The sequence below is a fragment of the Miniopterus schreibersii genome (assembly GCF_964146895.1).
Source record: "Miniopterus schreibersii genome assembly, chromosome: 12".
Taxonomy (NCBI): Eukaryota; Metazoa; Chordata; class Mammalia; order Chiroptera; family Miniopteridae; genus Miniopterus; species Miniopterus schreibersii.
The window spans coordinates 57,221,758-57,237,560 of NC_138112.1; the positions used below are offsets into that span (position 1 = coordinate 57,221,758).

The 15,803-nt window shown below is 45.0% G+C and overlaps 1 protein-coding gene across 6 annotated transcripts in view; it reads left to right on the top strand.

Annotated features, from left to right (window-relative positions):
* The window catches only part of CD44 (CD44 molecule (IN blood group)), a 79,269-nt gene extending 64,847 nt beyond the window's left edge, over window positions 1-14,422 (top strand). For 4 of the 6 annotated variants that reach the window (XM_081153803.1, XM_081153801.1, XM_081153802.1 and 1 more), the window contains 5 exons: window positions 603-797; window positions 3,955-4,020; window positions 6,928-6,999; window positions 7,569-7,647; window positions 13,510-14,422. In XM_081153803.1, the coding sequence (XP_081009929.1) occupies window positions 603-797; window positions 3,955-4,020; window positions 6,928-6,999; window positions 7,569-7,647; window positions 13,510-13,714 (617 nt within the window). In that variant the 3' untranslated portion in view covers window positions 13,715-14,422. The remainder of the gene's footprint in view (window positions 1-602; window positions 798-3,954; window positions 4,021-6,927; window positions 7,000-7,568; window positions 7,648-13,509) is intronic. The other 2 variants (XM_081153805.1, XM_081153806.1) reach the window with 2 other exon arrangements.
* Window positions 14,423-15,803: the final 1,381 nt, after the last annotated feature.

Genomic DNA, 15,803 nt, shown 5'->3' on the forward strand with positions numbered 1-15,803 from the left:
AACTTAGATTGCTTGTTTATGATTTATAATTGGTGTAAAGGTTTGAATTGTATTACTCTCTGCTTTCCTTGCATCAGTAATATTATTTTGCCATTTAAACTCTGGACCGTAAATCCATGGAGCTGGTGAGTAAGAAGCAGTGCCCTTTGGCAAAGGAAAAAATAAAGCCACGGTCTTTGCATTGGCTATTCCAATGACAGACAGCATAATTTTACCTTTTCACTCACTGACATGCTTCCTCCACTCCATCGGAGGTGGGTCCAACTGAATAAGAGCTTAAGATTATCTAGTACCTGAGTTGACATCGAGGTCACCGTTGTAGTGGCGTAAACCTTACTTTAATAACCCAGGCAGATGTTACAACAAATATCTTTTCTGGGTATTAGGATCACCAAAATCTCTTCTGCTGAGTGACGTCTAGGTGTTGTCAATTGCAAAATACAGATTCTGTGCAATAGTGTAACAGATCACACTGTCTTTTGCTCTGTGTTCACAAGTAACAAGCGGGAAGCTTTTGCGGTAATCGCATGTTCTAAAGGCAAGCACACGATGGGCGGTGGTCTTCCAAATGTGGGCTTACCATTGATTCCACCTCCACACAGATAGGAATGATGGAAGAGGAGGTGGAAATCTTCCTGAAGATTCCGCTACTTCAGTGGAAGATTATACTCCTCATTTCCCAGACACAAAGGAGCACACAACCCCCACCTCGGTGACCCCTGCTAACACTGGGTCCCTTGGAGTTACTGAAGGTACTGTTGGAGATTCCAGCTTTAATGTTGATGGTTCCTTGCCAGGTAATTTGTCCATTCGCTATCTGGTTTACTTTCTTTATGTAGAAAAACAACACACACTTTCATGTTGCAGGGAACATTTTCTGTGTAGGCTGATTAGACTGATTGGTGACTTGGGAGCGGCTTTTATCACGTCATCATTCTAGTGCAAGTAAACTTAGGTTGAGTTTAGATAAGGAATGCTTTCATTTGTCAGTGTAATTTCCATTTATTTTTGTGACTTGGTTGTTACGGTAGAATTTCTTTCTTTGCCTTGTTTCCGACCTTGTGATATATTAAGTTGATCCATATGAAATTGATACTTTTGTAGGTCAAAAAAGTTAAATATTAGCCTTTTTATTTGATTCAACTACTAACATGCTGCCTATTTAGTAAGGTTTTACCTAACATGCAGATAATTTCCATATACTAATACCTCGACTCTGAAATTATTATATTGGTGATGGATTGGTGGATTTTACTTTTGGTGAAGGGCTTGTGGATAAACCTCTTCTAGTTATGATGCACACTTAAAACTTTATGATAGAACCTACTGTTAATGAACAGGTACCATGTCTCTTGTTGTAATGGCAAAGAGATGGCCGAAGATGACTTATTCAATTAAGTTGGACATGGACCTAGAATGAGACTTTTTTCCCTCAAACAGTCCTCCCTACTTCTGCTTTTCTTTGTTTCTCCATTTGCATTAAGAAACTACCATTGTAGAAAAAGGAACTGAAAAATACCTACTCTGGCCAAAAAAACTAGTTATTCAAGTACTTCTTACCACTAAGGCCTATTAAAGATTAGTGATTTTAAATGTACAGTAGTCCCCCCCTTTATCTACAGTTTTGCTCGCCACAATTTCAGTTACCTGGGGCCAACTGTGGTCTGAAAATCTCAAGTAGACAATTCCAGAAATAAACAATTTGTAAGTTTTAAATTGCGCTCTATTTATAGTAGCTTGATGAAATCTCGTGCCGTTCTGCTCAGTCCCCACCTGGGATGTGAACCATCCCTTTGTCCAGTGCGTCCCCACTCTAAATGCCACCCACCCTTGGCCACTTAGTAGCCATCTCCGTGATCAGGTCGACTCTCATGGTATTGCAGTGCTTGTGTTCAAGTCACCCTTATTTTACTCACTTAATGCCATATTCACATAACTTGTATTATAGCACATTGCTGTAATTGTTCTATTTTATCATCAGTTATCATTAATTCCTTATGGTGCCTAATTTAAGAATTAAACCTTATCATAGGTTTGCATGTATAGGAAACAAATGGCATATATAGGGGTCAGTACTATGCGCGGTTTTCAGGCATCCGCTAGGGGTCTTAGAATATATCCCCAGTGGAAAATGAGCAACTAGTGCATTTTTTTTTTTGTAGCATAAATTTTTCTCTCCCCTCCCCAAAGAAGAATAAATCTTATGAGAACTCAACATATAAGAGAGGTGGCAGCTGTGATGGTCTCACTGCTGTGGCGACAGAAAACCAGAACGTCATGTGTGTGGCCTCTTTCCTCAGCTGCCCATCCCAGGGCGTCAAGAAAAACAGTCTGAGAAAATACCAACCTTGGCAATATTGGCAAGACAGAGCCCCTCACACCCTTTGGCTCTGTATTGGGCTCGGTTCTGCCCTCAGTTATGAAAAACTCCTAGTGTCATGGTCAGCATTCTGCTGTAGAAATGAATCTTAGAGCACTGCCTAATTTCTCTTGGCAAAATAAGGCCTGTCATGCAACCTAATGAATTTAAATTTTAAATGGCAACTTTAATAGCTACAGTAGTCTAGAAGGATTACATAGACTTTTTGTTAATAAATAAAATGCTGTCTGCAAAATTGATATCCACGGACTCTCATTTCTTCTACATTCCATGATGGCACCAACAGTTTTCCCATGGTTCTCCATGGATTAAGTGATTAGTGACTGATCCGACTCTCATGTTTGGTTTTCTTTCAAAACATTCAGATAAGTGCTCATTTCTTCCCATTTTTCTCAGTCTTTATGTTTAACCTTAAGATTAAAACATTTGGAGTTGCGGTGGTGGTGGTGGTGCTGGTGGTGCTGGTGGTGCTTGTGGTGATGGTGATGCTGATGGTGAAATTGGGGATATTGGTCCTGGCATTTCAGCAAATTCTGTCTTTCATTATTCTAGCTATCAGCCAAGTAACAAAGCAATGCATCCCCTCTATACAATTACATGAGAGATTACCTGCCTCCACCTTATGGGAAAGGGTGGTGATCAGACTATGGTATATTCCTTATAGGTACCTTCAAAATGGGTGACAATAGCCATTGTATGAAACTATTGTCCCTTTTTGTTTTGTTTTAAGATTCCATTATAGTCTTGGAAAATGTGTGGGGAGAAGACTAAAAGTTTCCATTTGCTAAATTCAAGATCTGACATGGAGATCCAGAGTTTAGCAATTCACGAACTAGTCTCACTCTAAAGCCTTTTGGTGATGGGTATTTGAGAAGATGGATTATATTAACTCTTGGTGTTGAAAATGCAGATTTCACTTTTGAAAAATATTACTATTTGAAACATATTCTAAAAACCAGGTATACATTAGTCACACGTTAGCTATCATTCCCCCATTTCTTTTTCACTTGTGTTCAGACATTTTTCTTTAAGTAAACAATTGACTTTTTTCTTTGAATCTTTATAAAATTCAACCCCAAGATCTTTTACTGCACACCAAAACCTTTTTTTATTTCCTGCCTCAGAGAACTCTCTTTAAATGTCTCATGTCCTAAGCCACAGAATACACCTATTCCCAGCAATCACATTTGTCATCATTCAAAGCATAGAGTCCCTATTTCAAAGACACAAATCTCAACACAGATCTGTGAAGACATCATGATATTTTTGTTCATGTGTTACAGTTATTGGGTTTCTACCAAAGCCACACTTCCTGTGGTCAGCCTGACGGTCTGTGCTGAACCAGTTTTCTTAATTTTGATGAAAGCTCTAGCCCACTTACCAGCGGATTAATAAATGAATAGCAATTTGTATTGTAGACCCATTCAAGGCTCCTATGCTATCATTTTGCTTAGTTTTAAAAGACTAAGCTTGGTGATGAAAGCAAAGTGCATGAAAATGCAAATGTGAGGAAATGCCGGTGGCAGTGTCATCGGAATACACAGCACTGAACCTTCTCTGATTGTTCCTTACAGAAGATCAAGACCCATCTCACCACCCCAGCGGGAGGCACCATACCACCAAAGGATCTGAATCAACTGGTGAGTTTGAGCTGCTTTAGTTATTTACTGTCATCATCATTGAACCTGCTGATTATTAATGAAGTATGTGGGTCAGCATCTCTCGAAAAGGGGTTCTCAAACTTTCTTAGCATTAGTCACAGTCGTGGGGAGGCCTATTAAATCACGCTGCTGGGCCCCATCCTTAAAGTTTCTGATTCTGTATGCCTGGGGTGGAGCCTGACCATGTGTACTTTTACTAAGTCCCCTGGTGACACTGATAATGATGGAGCAGGGGCTGTACGTTGAGAACTACTGCTTTGGAGAAAACTCTTCCATCTGACAGGATCAGGGGGAATCCAGGCAGGGTCTCAATTTAACATTGCACTACACCAGAGTGATTAAATACATGGGCTTTGCAATAAGGATGGCTTGGGTTTGATCCCAGCTCCTCCACATACAAACTGGGGATGTTGTATAGAAGATCTGAGACTCAATTTCCTAACCTACAAAATTGGAATAATAATCATTGTCACAGGGTCTTGTTTAAAAGAGTGAACGACAGCATGCAGGAAAGCATTTAGCATAACCCCCAGCACATGGGATAATAACTAGCTGTGATCTGAATTTACTGTGTGCCAGTAACATTGTTCCGCACACTTTACATATATTAGGTTGGACCATATCAAACTGCCATTTCTGTAGGGCAATAGTCAGATATGAAATGAAGCATATTTTGTATGTTTCATCTATTATTAACTCATGGAATCATCCCACCTACCCTGAGACCTACATCAGTACTATTGTTATCGCCGTATTACAGGGGACACTGAGCCCAGAGGCGCTAAGTAGCTTAGCTGAGTTGACATGACTAGTGAGTTGAGTGGTGGAGCCACGTTCCAAACCTAGGGGCTCTCACATCGCCTCTCATAAGCACAGTCTGGAGAAAGTGCTCTGTGATGACCATAATTACTACCGGGCATGCATTTTTAATGGATTCCTGTTTGCTGTGACTCAGAGCACACTCCTGGAAACATTACTCCAGGCAGCAAAAGTCTGTCACGAAGCAGGTTTACTGGTGACCACTAACGCTGGGGCTGCTGGAGGGCTGGGCTGGTGCTGTCTTACCCAGATGTCCCTGAGCATCATCAGTCCAGGTGCCCCATGCAGGCCAGGTCATCCTTATGAACCATTGTCCTCCCCTTCATGCCTACATTGGAAGTAGAGTTGCCTCCAGGCTTAAAGGTTCACACACTTAAAGCACAGTGAAGATGGATATTTGCATGGTGGTTTTAGTAATAACCTTTTACGTAAGAGGACAGAGGTGGGGAGGCTCATCAGAAATGCTTTTAAAGTAAGGACAGAAGTCCCAGGCTCTGTGGGGGCCTGGGGTGGGGCATGATAAGGAGCTGTAAGTAAGAGGCAATGCACCCTAAGATCAAGAGACTCCAGCTACTCTAAGTGTGGTCCTTGGGCCACCAGCAGAGACATCACCTGGGAGCTGGTCGGATGTGCAGAACCCCCAGCCATCCTAGACCTGCTGAACCAAGATCCTGCCCCTCCACTAGGTGGACTGCACCTGTATGAAGGCTTGACCAGCGCTGCCCTAGACTGTTTTTCTCACAGTGAAAGCCAATCGAATTATCTCCGCGCACACGCCTGATTGGATCTCACCTCCCAACTGCAGTATCAGCATTCCTCTTTGCAGAACTTGCTTTTCCCCGCCAGCCCTTTCCTAGCTGCATTTGCAGACCCCTGGGGCTCAAGGCGAGACCTGCTGTATCTAGTCCATCTTCTTGGTTTTGCTTGAAGTGAGAACCAAGTGGGCGGGAGCCCTCTCTTTTGTTTTCACTCCGGTGCAGGTGTCTATTGTTCCAACCGGAGGTTTCATCTGCCTGCAAACACACCCAGATCTTTCCTTGCTGGGAGCGCTTTTTGGGAAAATCGAAATAAAGAGATTATGATCCATTAATGGCCTCCCTTTCAAATATCAAAGGCTGCTGTGAGTCAGGGAAAGACCGGTGAGAGCAACTGTACCTCTGAAATGGTTTTCAAGGCCAACAATCTCCAGTTTAGAAGGGCAATATCCCCTGACCTGCGCCGGTGAACGCCTGCCAGGGACCAAGGACTCTGGTAGGCAGCTCGCAGAACTGTCTTGGACTCCTGAGGTTTGCAAAGTGAGAGACCACTGTCAAAACGGCATGGGGCATATTGAAATGGCCAGACGTATGATAAAACTTGAGTTTAACAAGAATGTCAGATCACATAAACAAGAGCCACCCTACCCCAAATAACCACCGTAATCAGGACTTCAGTGCGTGCTGTGCACGGTCTGAAGTTTGACTCTCTTAGGAGAGCTTTTCCTTCAAGGCCCAGCCATCATCATTCTTTGGCTACCCAGACAGGCTGCCCTGTTTTGTTTCTTCCCTTGAAGACTTCGGGCTTCTGCAGCAGCATCCCATTTGGTAGGGGAAAAACAGTTCATTTCAGTGGGATATCTTCAAATTTGTTTTGGAGCAGTAAAGGAAGCATAAAAATCACAAAGGAAAAGCAGAGCTTGCCTTTGGGTGAGTCCCTTCACAGAATGCCCAGAGTTTCTTTGAAGACATGACGCCTCCCTCATTTTGGTGAGCCTCCTGTTCCGACTTGTGGATGCTTCCTTTCCTCTGAGATTTTTTCTTTGTTTCCTTATTTTGTTTTGCAGCGGAAGAAAATGCTCAGTCTTCAAAAACAAAGCATGTTTCAATAGCCTGTTAGCATGTTACCATAATACATTAGCCTGAATCGAACAACATTTCTGGGGAGACACCTTTCATGTGGCACTTTATAAATGCCTGTGGCTGGAATGTGTAAACCCCTCGCGGGTCCAGGGGCTGGCCCTGTGCTCCATTCTGTACGCCTGGTTGTCCCCTCCAAACGTGGGTTGAGAGATGTCGTTTTTCTCCTTAGGACACTCCAGTGGGAGTCAAGAAGGCAGGGCCAACACGACCTCTGGTCCTATGAGGAAACCTCTAATTCCAGGTGAGTTTCGAGCTGTGGGGGAAAAACGATGCTAAAAGCATGTGCATTTTGAAGGATTTTGACAAGTTTTGCCATATGTCCCCCTTCCTCCCCCAGTGAAGGTGGACAAGTTCAACCACCCACAGGACTGTCCTTTCTCCCACTCACTAGTATGTGGCCTCTAGTTTTGCTTCTTAATAAAATGTAAGGTGGATGCTCTTATATAGGAAAGGAATGTTCTTTTCAAGGGAAGAATACATTTTCTTCAGTCTACTTAATAATTGTACCAAGGGCATCTACACATTTCAACAGGCCATTCTACAGTTTTTTTGAAAACATAGTTTTCCTTGAGGGACTTGGAAATCCCGACTGATTGTGAGAGATTAAAACAAAAGGCCAGTTGGACAAACATGGACAGCAAAATCGCTCTTCCAGTATTACCTGCCTGCTGACTGGGCCATTTGGTCGGACTTATCCATAGTACTGACTGTGGTTCTTGTTTGGACCAGGTCCTTTTTATAAAGTGTGTGTTTGTTTTCACAAAATGTGTTTCCCAAGTTCATGGGCGTCTTTTTCTTTGCTCCCACCAGAATGGCTGATCATCTTGGCGTCCCTCCTGGCCCTGGCTTTGATTCTCGCAGTTTGCATCGCAGTCAATAGTCGAAGAAGGTAAGGGGATGCTCCTCGGAGCCTTTGACTTTGAAAGGGCATCATTAAAACTTAAGCTTCATGTCCTTGCTGCTCAGAGCCTAGCCCTTGGAACCAGCAGCCTCAGCATCCTGGGGACTTGTTAGAAATGCAGAATCTCGGGCCCCACCCAGAGCTCCTGTGTCAGAGTCTGCTTGAACAAGGTCTTGGAAATTCACGTGCATGGTACAGTTGAAGAAGCCCTGCTCTGGCATGCTCTTTAAGAAAAGGAGACACTGTAATTATCTGGACCTCCACTTTTAGTAGTGGTTGAAAATCTTGGGGATCTTAATTATTTTGGAGTTTAAAGCTCATGGAGACTCTATCTGATGAAAGTTAGGAAATACCTCACCAGAAAGGCATAAAAGTATATATTCATTCATTGATATATTAAAGAAATATTTATTAAGTGCATTCACAATGCACAAAAACACCATATAAAGATTCAGGGATTGGTCATCCCCTGCCTGAAGCCCATGGAACTTTCTAGAACTCTTAACTAAAACAGGCATTGAGTTTATGTGTTTGTTGTTTGTTTGTTTGTTTGTTTATAAGGACACTGTTTTCTGGACACAGCCATTGAAAGGATTCCTCATGGCCTGGGAGAGCTCCCTGACAGTGAGGTCTATGAAACAATGGAGAACTTCCCTTAGGAAAGTCTGAATAAAGACAGACACATTCCTAGAACTGACATGGGGATGGTTTTCATATCCTCAAAGTTCTGCCTCCCTTCCTACCTCAAACAAGGTCTATTGTTTCAGAAGTTATTTAAATAACCATATGTATACCTGGTTGAGCTGTGACCAGGCTCCAGAAATAACACCACGTACAGTGAAGTGAAGGAAAATAGCCATTCTAGCAACAGAAGAAATGAACTTGGACAAGGGTACTCACAAATATAAGTCTCAATTTCCTGCTTAAGATGCTTTCAAGATGCGTTTTTATCCTCCGAGTATATGCATAAGGAACATTAAACCTCTTATAAGTGTCTCTTGAGATTTCTTCTTATAAGGTAAAAGAATCTCATTTCCAAGTGAGATTCCCCTTTATTGTATCACTGGATCATCTAACAGGCCAGAAAATGTTCTGGGTTTAAGTGAAGAACTGGAGAAAATGATGGAATCCTTCTCGTTGCCTTTGGAAAATAGCAAATACCTAATTCCATTGCTGTGTGTGGTCCAGGTAGTATCTCTGATTACCTGAGGAAATTAAATAATGCCACCTGACACTGGTACAAGTTAATAAAAGTGCTATATTAAAGTCGGAGAGCTGTGTTGCTCTCTGTACCTTTGAGGGCATAATTTAAAAAAGCAGTCATGGTAGCTGACTGTATAAGGAACAAAACCGAGGAGAGAAAATCTGAAAGCCCTCCTAGAAGTCTCGATGACTAAGTGAAAGAGATTTTTTTTTTAATTGAATTCAAATAATGTGACTTGAGGGACCCCTTACAAAGAATCTTCATACTTTCCCTCAGCGTCCTTGTTTTCTCTGCGGTTGCTTTTGCTCAGTTAACTATGAATTGCCTATTGGAGATCAGTCCTTTGTCCCAGGCCCTAGAATGCGTCGCCTCTGCTCACGTATCCAGTCCAGGAGCTCTGCACATGTCACCATAGAAACGGGGCCCCTGGTGCTGTCGGTGGGGGATACCTCAGAGAAGCAGCTCAGCTGTCCCCAAGGGCAGCTGGAGTCCCCGCAGTGTGTCAGGTTAGCTCACACGTCGCTCCCCATCATGTGAGCCGCATAAAGGGGCCCGATTGCTGCCCTCCCCCTCTTCCCGAGGCAGCGGTCACCCTAGCAACAGGGCAAACAGGGACACGCAGGATCTGGCACAGCAAGGACCTCACCAGGAAAGTAGCTGCTTGGACGCCATAAATTACCGTGTCCTGATCTGATAATAGAAAACAGATTTGCCAAGCGGCTGAAGGGCGGTTACGGCTTCACGGGCCCCTTAATGTGCACTGTGTTTCTGAAGTCGCCTCTTTTAATCCTCTTAAAGGCAGGGGCCTTTCTGCTTTGAGCGTTACACATTAGAGAGATACAGAATCTTATTTTCCACAAAGAAAGTTGGGTTGAAAGTAGGGATCTACAACAGGCATTTATTTCCCCAGCACACATCTTTTGAGGGGCAGCTATGCTGTCAGCACTGGGTAGGAGAGAGAAGATTAAAAACAAGAAGCAGGCCACCCTTTCCCTAGAAGAGTCTTGAAGCTCAGTGGCATCATCTTAAAGGTGCTGATGTAGGGCCCTGTTATTCCCTCAGCTCTTCCCATCCCTGCCATAGCCCACGTCACCTTTCCTTGCTGTTCTTCATGCAACCAGACTCCTAGAATTGCAACTTGTCAATGAAAATTGGACTTTATTCACTTGTCCTTAAGAGCCAACAATGGTTTTAGGAGTCAGTTGGGTTGGCAGATACTCGATGCGGCCCAACAGAAGAAGTTAGGTGGCTTTTCCTTAAAGAATTTATCTGATTTGTATGAGGAGGAAAGAAAAATGTGAGGGGCTGACCAGAAAAGGCTTCACAAACAGAAATGATTCAGGAATGTTTCTACCCTGATTGTGCAGAAAAGGCCTTCGTCAGATTTCACTCTCACGGGGATAATCGTCTTTTCCGTGCACCCCAGAGGGCGGTCATCCCCCCTTAGCTTGGCAGGTCCGCCTTCTCAGAAGCTGCAGCTTAGCTCCCATAGTCTGTGCTCACCCAGCCCCCTAGAACACAGCTAGCTGTCCAGGAGAGCTTCCTGGGATGATGGAAACGTCCTACATCTGTCCTGTCCCATCCCCAAACACAAGCGGCTACTGAGCACTCTACATGTGGCTAGTTGGAATTTTATATTTTATTTCATTTTCATTAGTTTAAATTTAAATGGCCACATGTGGCTAACAGCAATTGTATTGAATGGCCCAGCCCTAGCACAAAGCAAAATAAATCTCTAAATATCTTTAAGGATCATCAGGTAGAAGAAACATAAGATCAATTGTTAAGTTACCCCCCTAAGTCTTTCAAGAGAAAGTCCTCAGTGCCCTAAATGTTTGTATCCCACCCACCAAGCCTGCCCACCTTCTCCCGGCAAGACTCCAGCCTGGTCCTTCCACATCTACATCGTGCGGTTGCTGTGTGCTCAACTAATGAAAGGATTGAAAGGCATTAGAGTTCGGTGGCGATCTCTGACCTTTGGACTCAGAAAGTCTAAGCTGTAGACACGGCCAGTCCTGCCATAGGTCTCAGATGACAGCCTCTACTACTCAGACTCAGTCTCCAGTTTACTCAATGAAAAGGTTGGGCTGGATTACCTTCGAAGTCCCTTCAGTGCTGATGTTCCTTTTTCATTTTCTCTAACTAAGAATGAAAAAATTAGGACTTGAATTTTAAAAGTACTTATTTAAATGCCTGGCACTAGATACTGGACTGGGTTATTTATAAGAATTATTCTCCCCTGAAAGAACTCAGGCAGGTAACAGAGATACATAAATCCAAAGGGAAACTCAGGCAGGACAAAGCCCAAGCCTTACAAGTCAAATGTCATCCACTTTCAAAATCAGCTTTGCCTACATCAATAACATCAATCCTCCCTGCACCCCATGCACAAACTTTTTTATGCTTATAAATCACTTTCCTGCAATATTTCATTCCACTTCTCAAGCACCCATTAGGTAGGCAAATGAGAATTACTTTAATAAGACACTTCCCTTCCAAAGGACACCTGAAATACTACCTGTGAATTGAAACTAGCATGAACAGTAGTCCATCTTCGGCCTTTTAAGTCACCTTCATGGTAAATGTAACAGGGTGGTGGAGGCAGCCAGAGAAACAAGCAAAATCCATCTTCTGTGGTGCTCATTGTATTAACAATCACAGCCAGTGATTCTTGAACATCTACTATGTGCTTATCCAAGGCTTTGGTTTCCTCACCCACAATGTTCATGAAAACAACAAATAAAACAATCATAGGCTCATGTATGGAGTGCCAGGCCCCGCTTTGAGGATTTTCCACAATCTTGTGAAAGTGGTACTCTTAATAGTCTGATATTACAGATAAGCAAGCTGAGGCTCAGAGAGGGTAAGTGCATTGCCCCAGGTCATACAGCAGTAAGGTCTCAAAACCAGGTCTCCCAAGCCCTTGTTCTGGTCTGTGTGGACTCCATCTGTATTCCCAGTCCCACGGATCTACAGTGCTGGTCAAGCATCCTTCCCTCTGCCCTCATTGAGCATCTGGCCAGAGGAGACAGGATCTAATTCCTATACGGGAGGTATAATTTCTGTTTCCCCAAACAAGAGATTAAAGTTTATGGCCTTGGCAGTCCTAGCAGCCATGGCCCACGATCATGAATAATAGGGACTTTGTCTCTACAATTCCAGATATCCAGTGGCAAAGTGAACATTCTGACTTCATACTGTTTCCAAATCTCCAGAAGGTTGGCAGCATGGAGTGAGCTGGACAGAGTCCAGGCTTTTGGTCATAGAGGCCTAGAGTTGAATATTTGACCCTCTGTCTTAGGAGCTGTGTGGCCTCAAGTTTGTTATTAAACTTCCCTGCGCCTCAGTTTCCATTGATGTATAATGGGAATAATAGCTGCTGTGTGGGACTGTTGTGAGGATGACATGAAATTACATGTAATGTGCCTGGCATTCAGGAGGTGTCCAATAAATGCTAGTCCATCTCCCCTCTCCCTCACCCCACTTGTAGTTGTGAGGCTCTGCACTTTTGCCTCCACGAAGCACAGTCTGACTTCTAGATGTGTAGCAGCAATCATGTTACAGGAAAGAGGAAGCATTGCGTCAGGCTGTGTGGGGTGAGGCGGTGCTGTGACAATGCTATGACTCAGGGACAAGAGCAAGGTCATGCTCTTCCATAGAAGAACATTCTACATGTGAGTCTTAAGAAATGTTACCAAGAAACCTTAAATTATCTGATCTATTTGCCTTGTGTAATTCAACCTCCTATAACCAGGGTTACATAGAAGGTAACCAATGTTAGGGAAAAATCAATAGGCCTTATACTTCTAGAAAAATGTGTTTCATTCTTCTCGGTACATGCAGTGATAACCCTGACGAGGCCAGCAGAGTGTGGACTGCCAGAGGAAGTAATGGGACTTAAAAAAAAAAACTTTATTGTTGACAGTAGTACAAATGTCCCCCATTTCCATCCCCCTCCCTTTGCTCCCCTCCTCCCACCCCCACCCAACCCCAGGCCTTCACCGCATTGTCTGTGTTCACGGGTTATGCATATATGTTCTTTGGTTAATCTCTCCACGTCCCCCTAACGGGACTTTCTTGAATACACAAATCAGAATGACTTACAATCATCATGTTGACCTTTATCTGAGTCTACAGAAATTGCTAAAGCACTAATAAGAGGCAAACATCTCCGTTGCATAGATGGTTAAAGGAGAATTAGAACTGGGGAGTCAGACGCTCCAGGGGTTGAATTCTGATTCTTTTTTTACTTGCTGAGTAACCTGGGCGAGTTACTGAATTTTCTGAGCCCCAAGGTTTCTTCACCCATCATAAAAGATAATAATAGCACTGGCTTCCTGAACTGTGACCCCTGGTTCTCCAACTCAGGTCTGCATCAGAAACCCTTGAAGGCTGTTAAACCACAGGTCCCGGGCCCCACTCCTACGTCTAGGGTGGGGCCAAGAATTTTCATTTCTAACAAGTTCACAGTTGATGCTTTCACTGTCGGTTCAGGGAACCTCACTTTAAGAAGTGCTAATGGTTAAGAGTCAATAAGATGAAACATACTAAGACCATTATAAACCGTAGCGATAATGGTGGTGGCGACGACAGTGATGATGATGAGGTCATCGCATCCTTTTCTCATATGATCTTTATATTATCAGGTGTGGGCAGAAGAAAAAGCTGGTGATCAACAATGGGAATGGAGCTGTGGAGGACAGGAAGCCAAGTGGACTCAACGGGGAGGCCAGCAAGTCTCAGGAGATGGTGCATTTGGTGAACAAGGAGCCGTCAGAGACCCCAGACCAGTTTATGACTGCTGATGAGACTCGGAACCTGCAGAACGTGGACATGAAGATTGGGGTGTAACACCTACACCATGACCAGGGATAGTAATCACAAATAACCATTACAGGGAGCTGGGACACTCACAGATGCAATGTGCTACTGATTATTTCATTGGGGCTCTTTTTTTTTAGCATAAAATTTTCTACTTCTTTTTGTTTATTGTGTTTTGTTTTTTGAAGTCCAATTTATAAAAGCAGCATTGCTTTCTGAAATGAGGGCCCAATTAACAATCAACAAGAATTTGACCGTTTCAGTTCCCACCTAGAAGCCGCTCACTCCCTGGGGTGTGCTATGGATGGCTTCTATCAAAAGCCATAAATACATCTTTCTGATCCCAACCTTCCCTCCACCCCACCTCCCAGGCGACAGCCACATACAAAGGACACCCCAGAACTAAGAGGAATTGGTTCCTGAAAGGAAATCTGAATGGATCTATATTGCCCATCCAGGGGCCCAATCCCTGGGCATTGCTTTCCAGTGGGGTAGGGATCGGGGTGTACTGGCTACACATCCCCTTCTCCGGGCCCCTGGAAATTTTTCTGATGCTTCTGAGAATGCCCAAAAGGTCAAGCTAATTTATCTATAGTAAGCTATTTATCTGTGTTTTTGAATATTAAACCCTGGAGGTCCTGTGATTAGGATGATTTTTCGTTGTGTTTTGTTACTTTGTCAGAGGCATAAAGGGTTTAAGTCCATTCATAATAAACATCTGTACCTTTTTCACTTTAACCCTTTGTGCTGTGATCCTTCAGTTTCTTAACCAGCAAGGTCTGGGCTCTGACAGCTCATCAGGAAGATGTGGAACCGTCTCCCTGAAAGACTTCATCTCAGAGCTAAGCCCTACTCAGGCTCCCTCCACCAACTCTCACAGACAATCGAGGAGACAGCGCTGTTGTGTTTCTGAGGCTCCAGCGGCTTTCTGTCCGGCCCTAGAGCCAGACTAGTGAGCGGAGGCGCTTCAGGGGTGCTCATGTTTTTATGGCCACCTGTTCTCTCCGAGTGGCTATGAAAAGTCACATTACATTTGCATGACCTACCATTGTGGTGTCCCTCTTCCCTCACCCCATTAGTGATGTCCAGAAACAATATGGAAGTGCCTTTTGACCTCTTGTCAAAGGAGCAGCAGTGGAAGGGAAGGCCAGGGACGGCAGGGCTGGCCGCAGGCCCTGCTCCAGCCGAGGCTGTGTGCGTTTGCGCTTTGACTTTCCTCTTGTCTGTCCCTGACGAAGTTGCTACGCAGAAGCTAAGTGCCTGGGGACTCTCTCCAAAGCTCGGGGCTTCTCACCATCCCAGCCTCAGGGCCGGATTCCGAGTTTACGGCCCAATAGGAGATTAGGGGCCTGTCCGCGCTTGGCGGGTCTTCTGTGGCCTTTGTTCGTGAGAGCAGAAGGCCCTGTCCTCCCGGGGGGCTCAGAGCTGGAAAGGGGGAGCCCCTGTAAACGGGGCCCCCTTCCCTAGACCCTGCACAGGCGGCCTGCTGCCCAAACTAATGTGCTGAATGGTGATGCTCCCCAGGCGCGAAGAAAGAGCCAGGAGGGGGAGGGGGAGGGGGGAGGAGGAGGGAGGGGGAGGAGAGGAGGAAGATGAGGGGGGAGGAGGAGGGAGAGGGGGAGGAGGAGGAAGATGAGGAGGGGGGAGGAGGGGAAGGAGAAGGAACGAGGGGGAGGAGGGGGAGGAGGAGGAGGAAGATGAGGAGGGGGAGGGGGAGGAGAGGAGGAAGATGAGGGGGGAGGAGGAGAAGGAGGAGGAGGAGGAAGACGAGGAGGGAGGAGGGGGAGGGGGAGGGGGAGGGGAGGAGGAGGAAGATGAGGAAGGGGGGAGAGGGGGAAGAGGAGGAGGGGGAGGGGGAGGGGGGAGCAAGGCAGAAAGTCCCGCAGGACCCAGGCTGGGCTGCAGACGGGACTGGGGAGCTGCTCCGAGGGAGGAGGGGCCCTGGGCTCCCCCCCCCCCCGGCCCCCCGACACCCCCCCCCCCCGCGGCCTTCGACAGGCCCTTCCTCTTCCTCTTTTCCTGGGCGCAGTCCTGGCCGCCTCCGCATTCGGCTGTCTGGTTTCCTTTTTGTTTTCAAGCTGAAAGAACAGAAAATGGACATCTGTCCACTCGTGGCTAC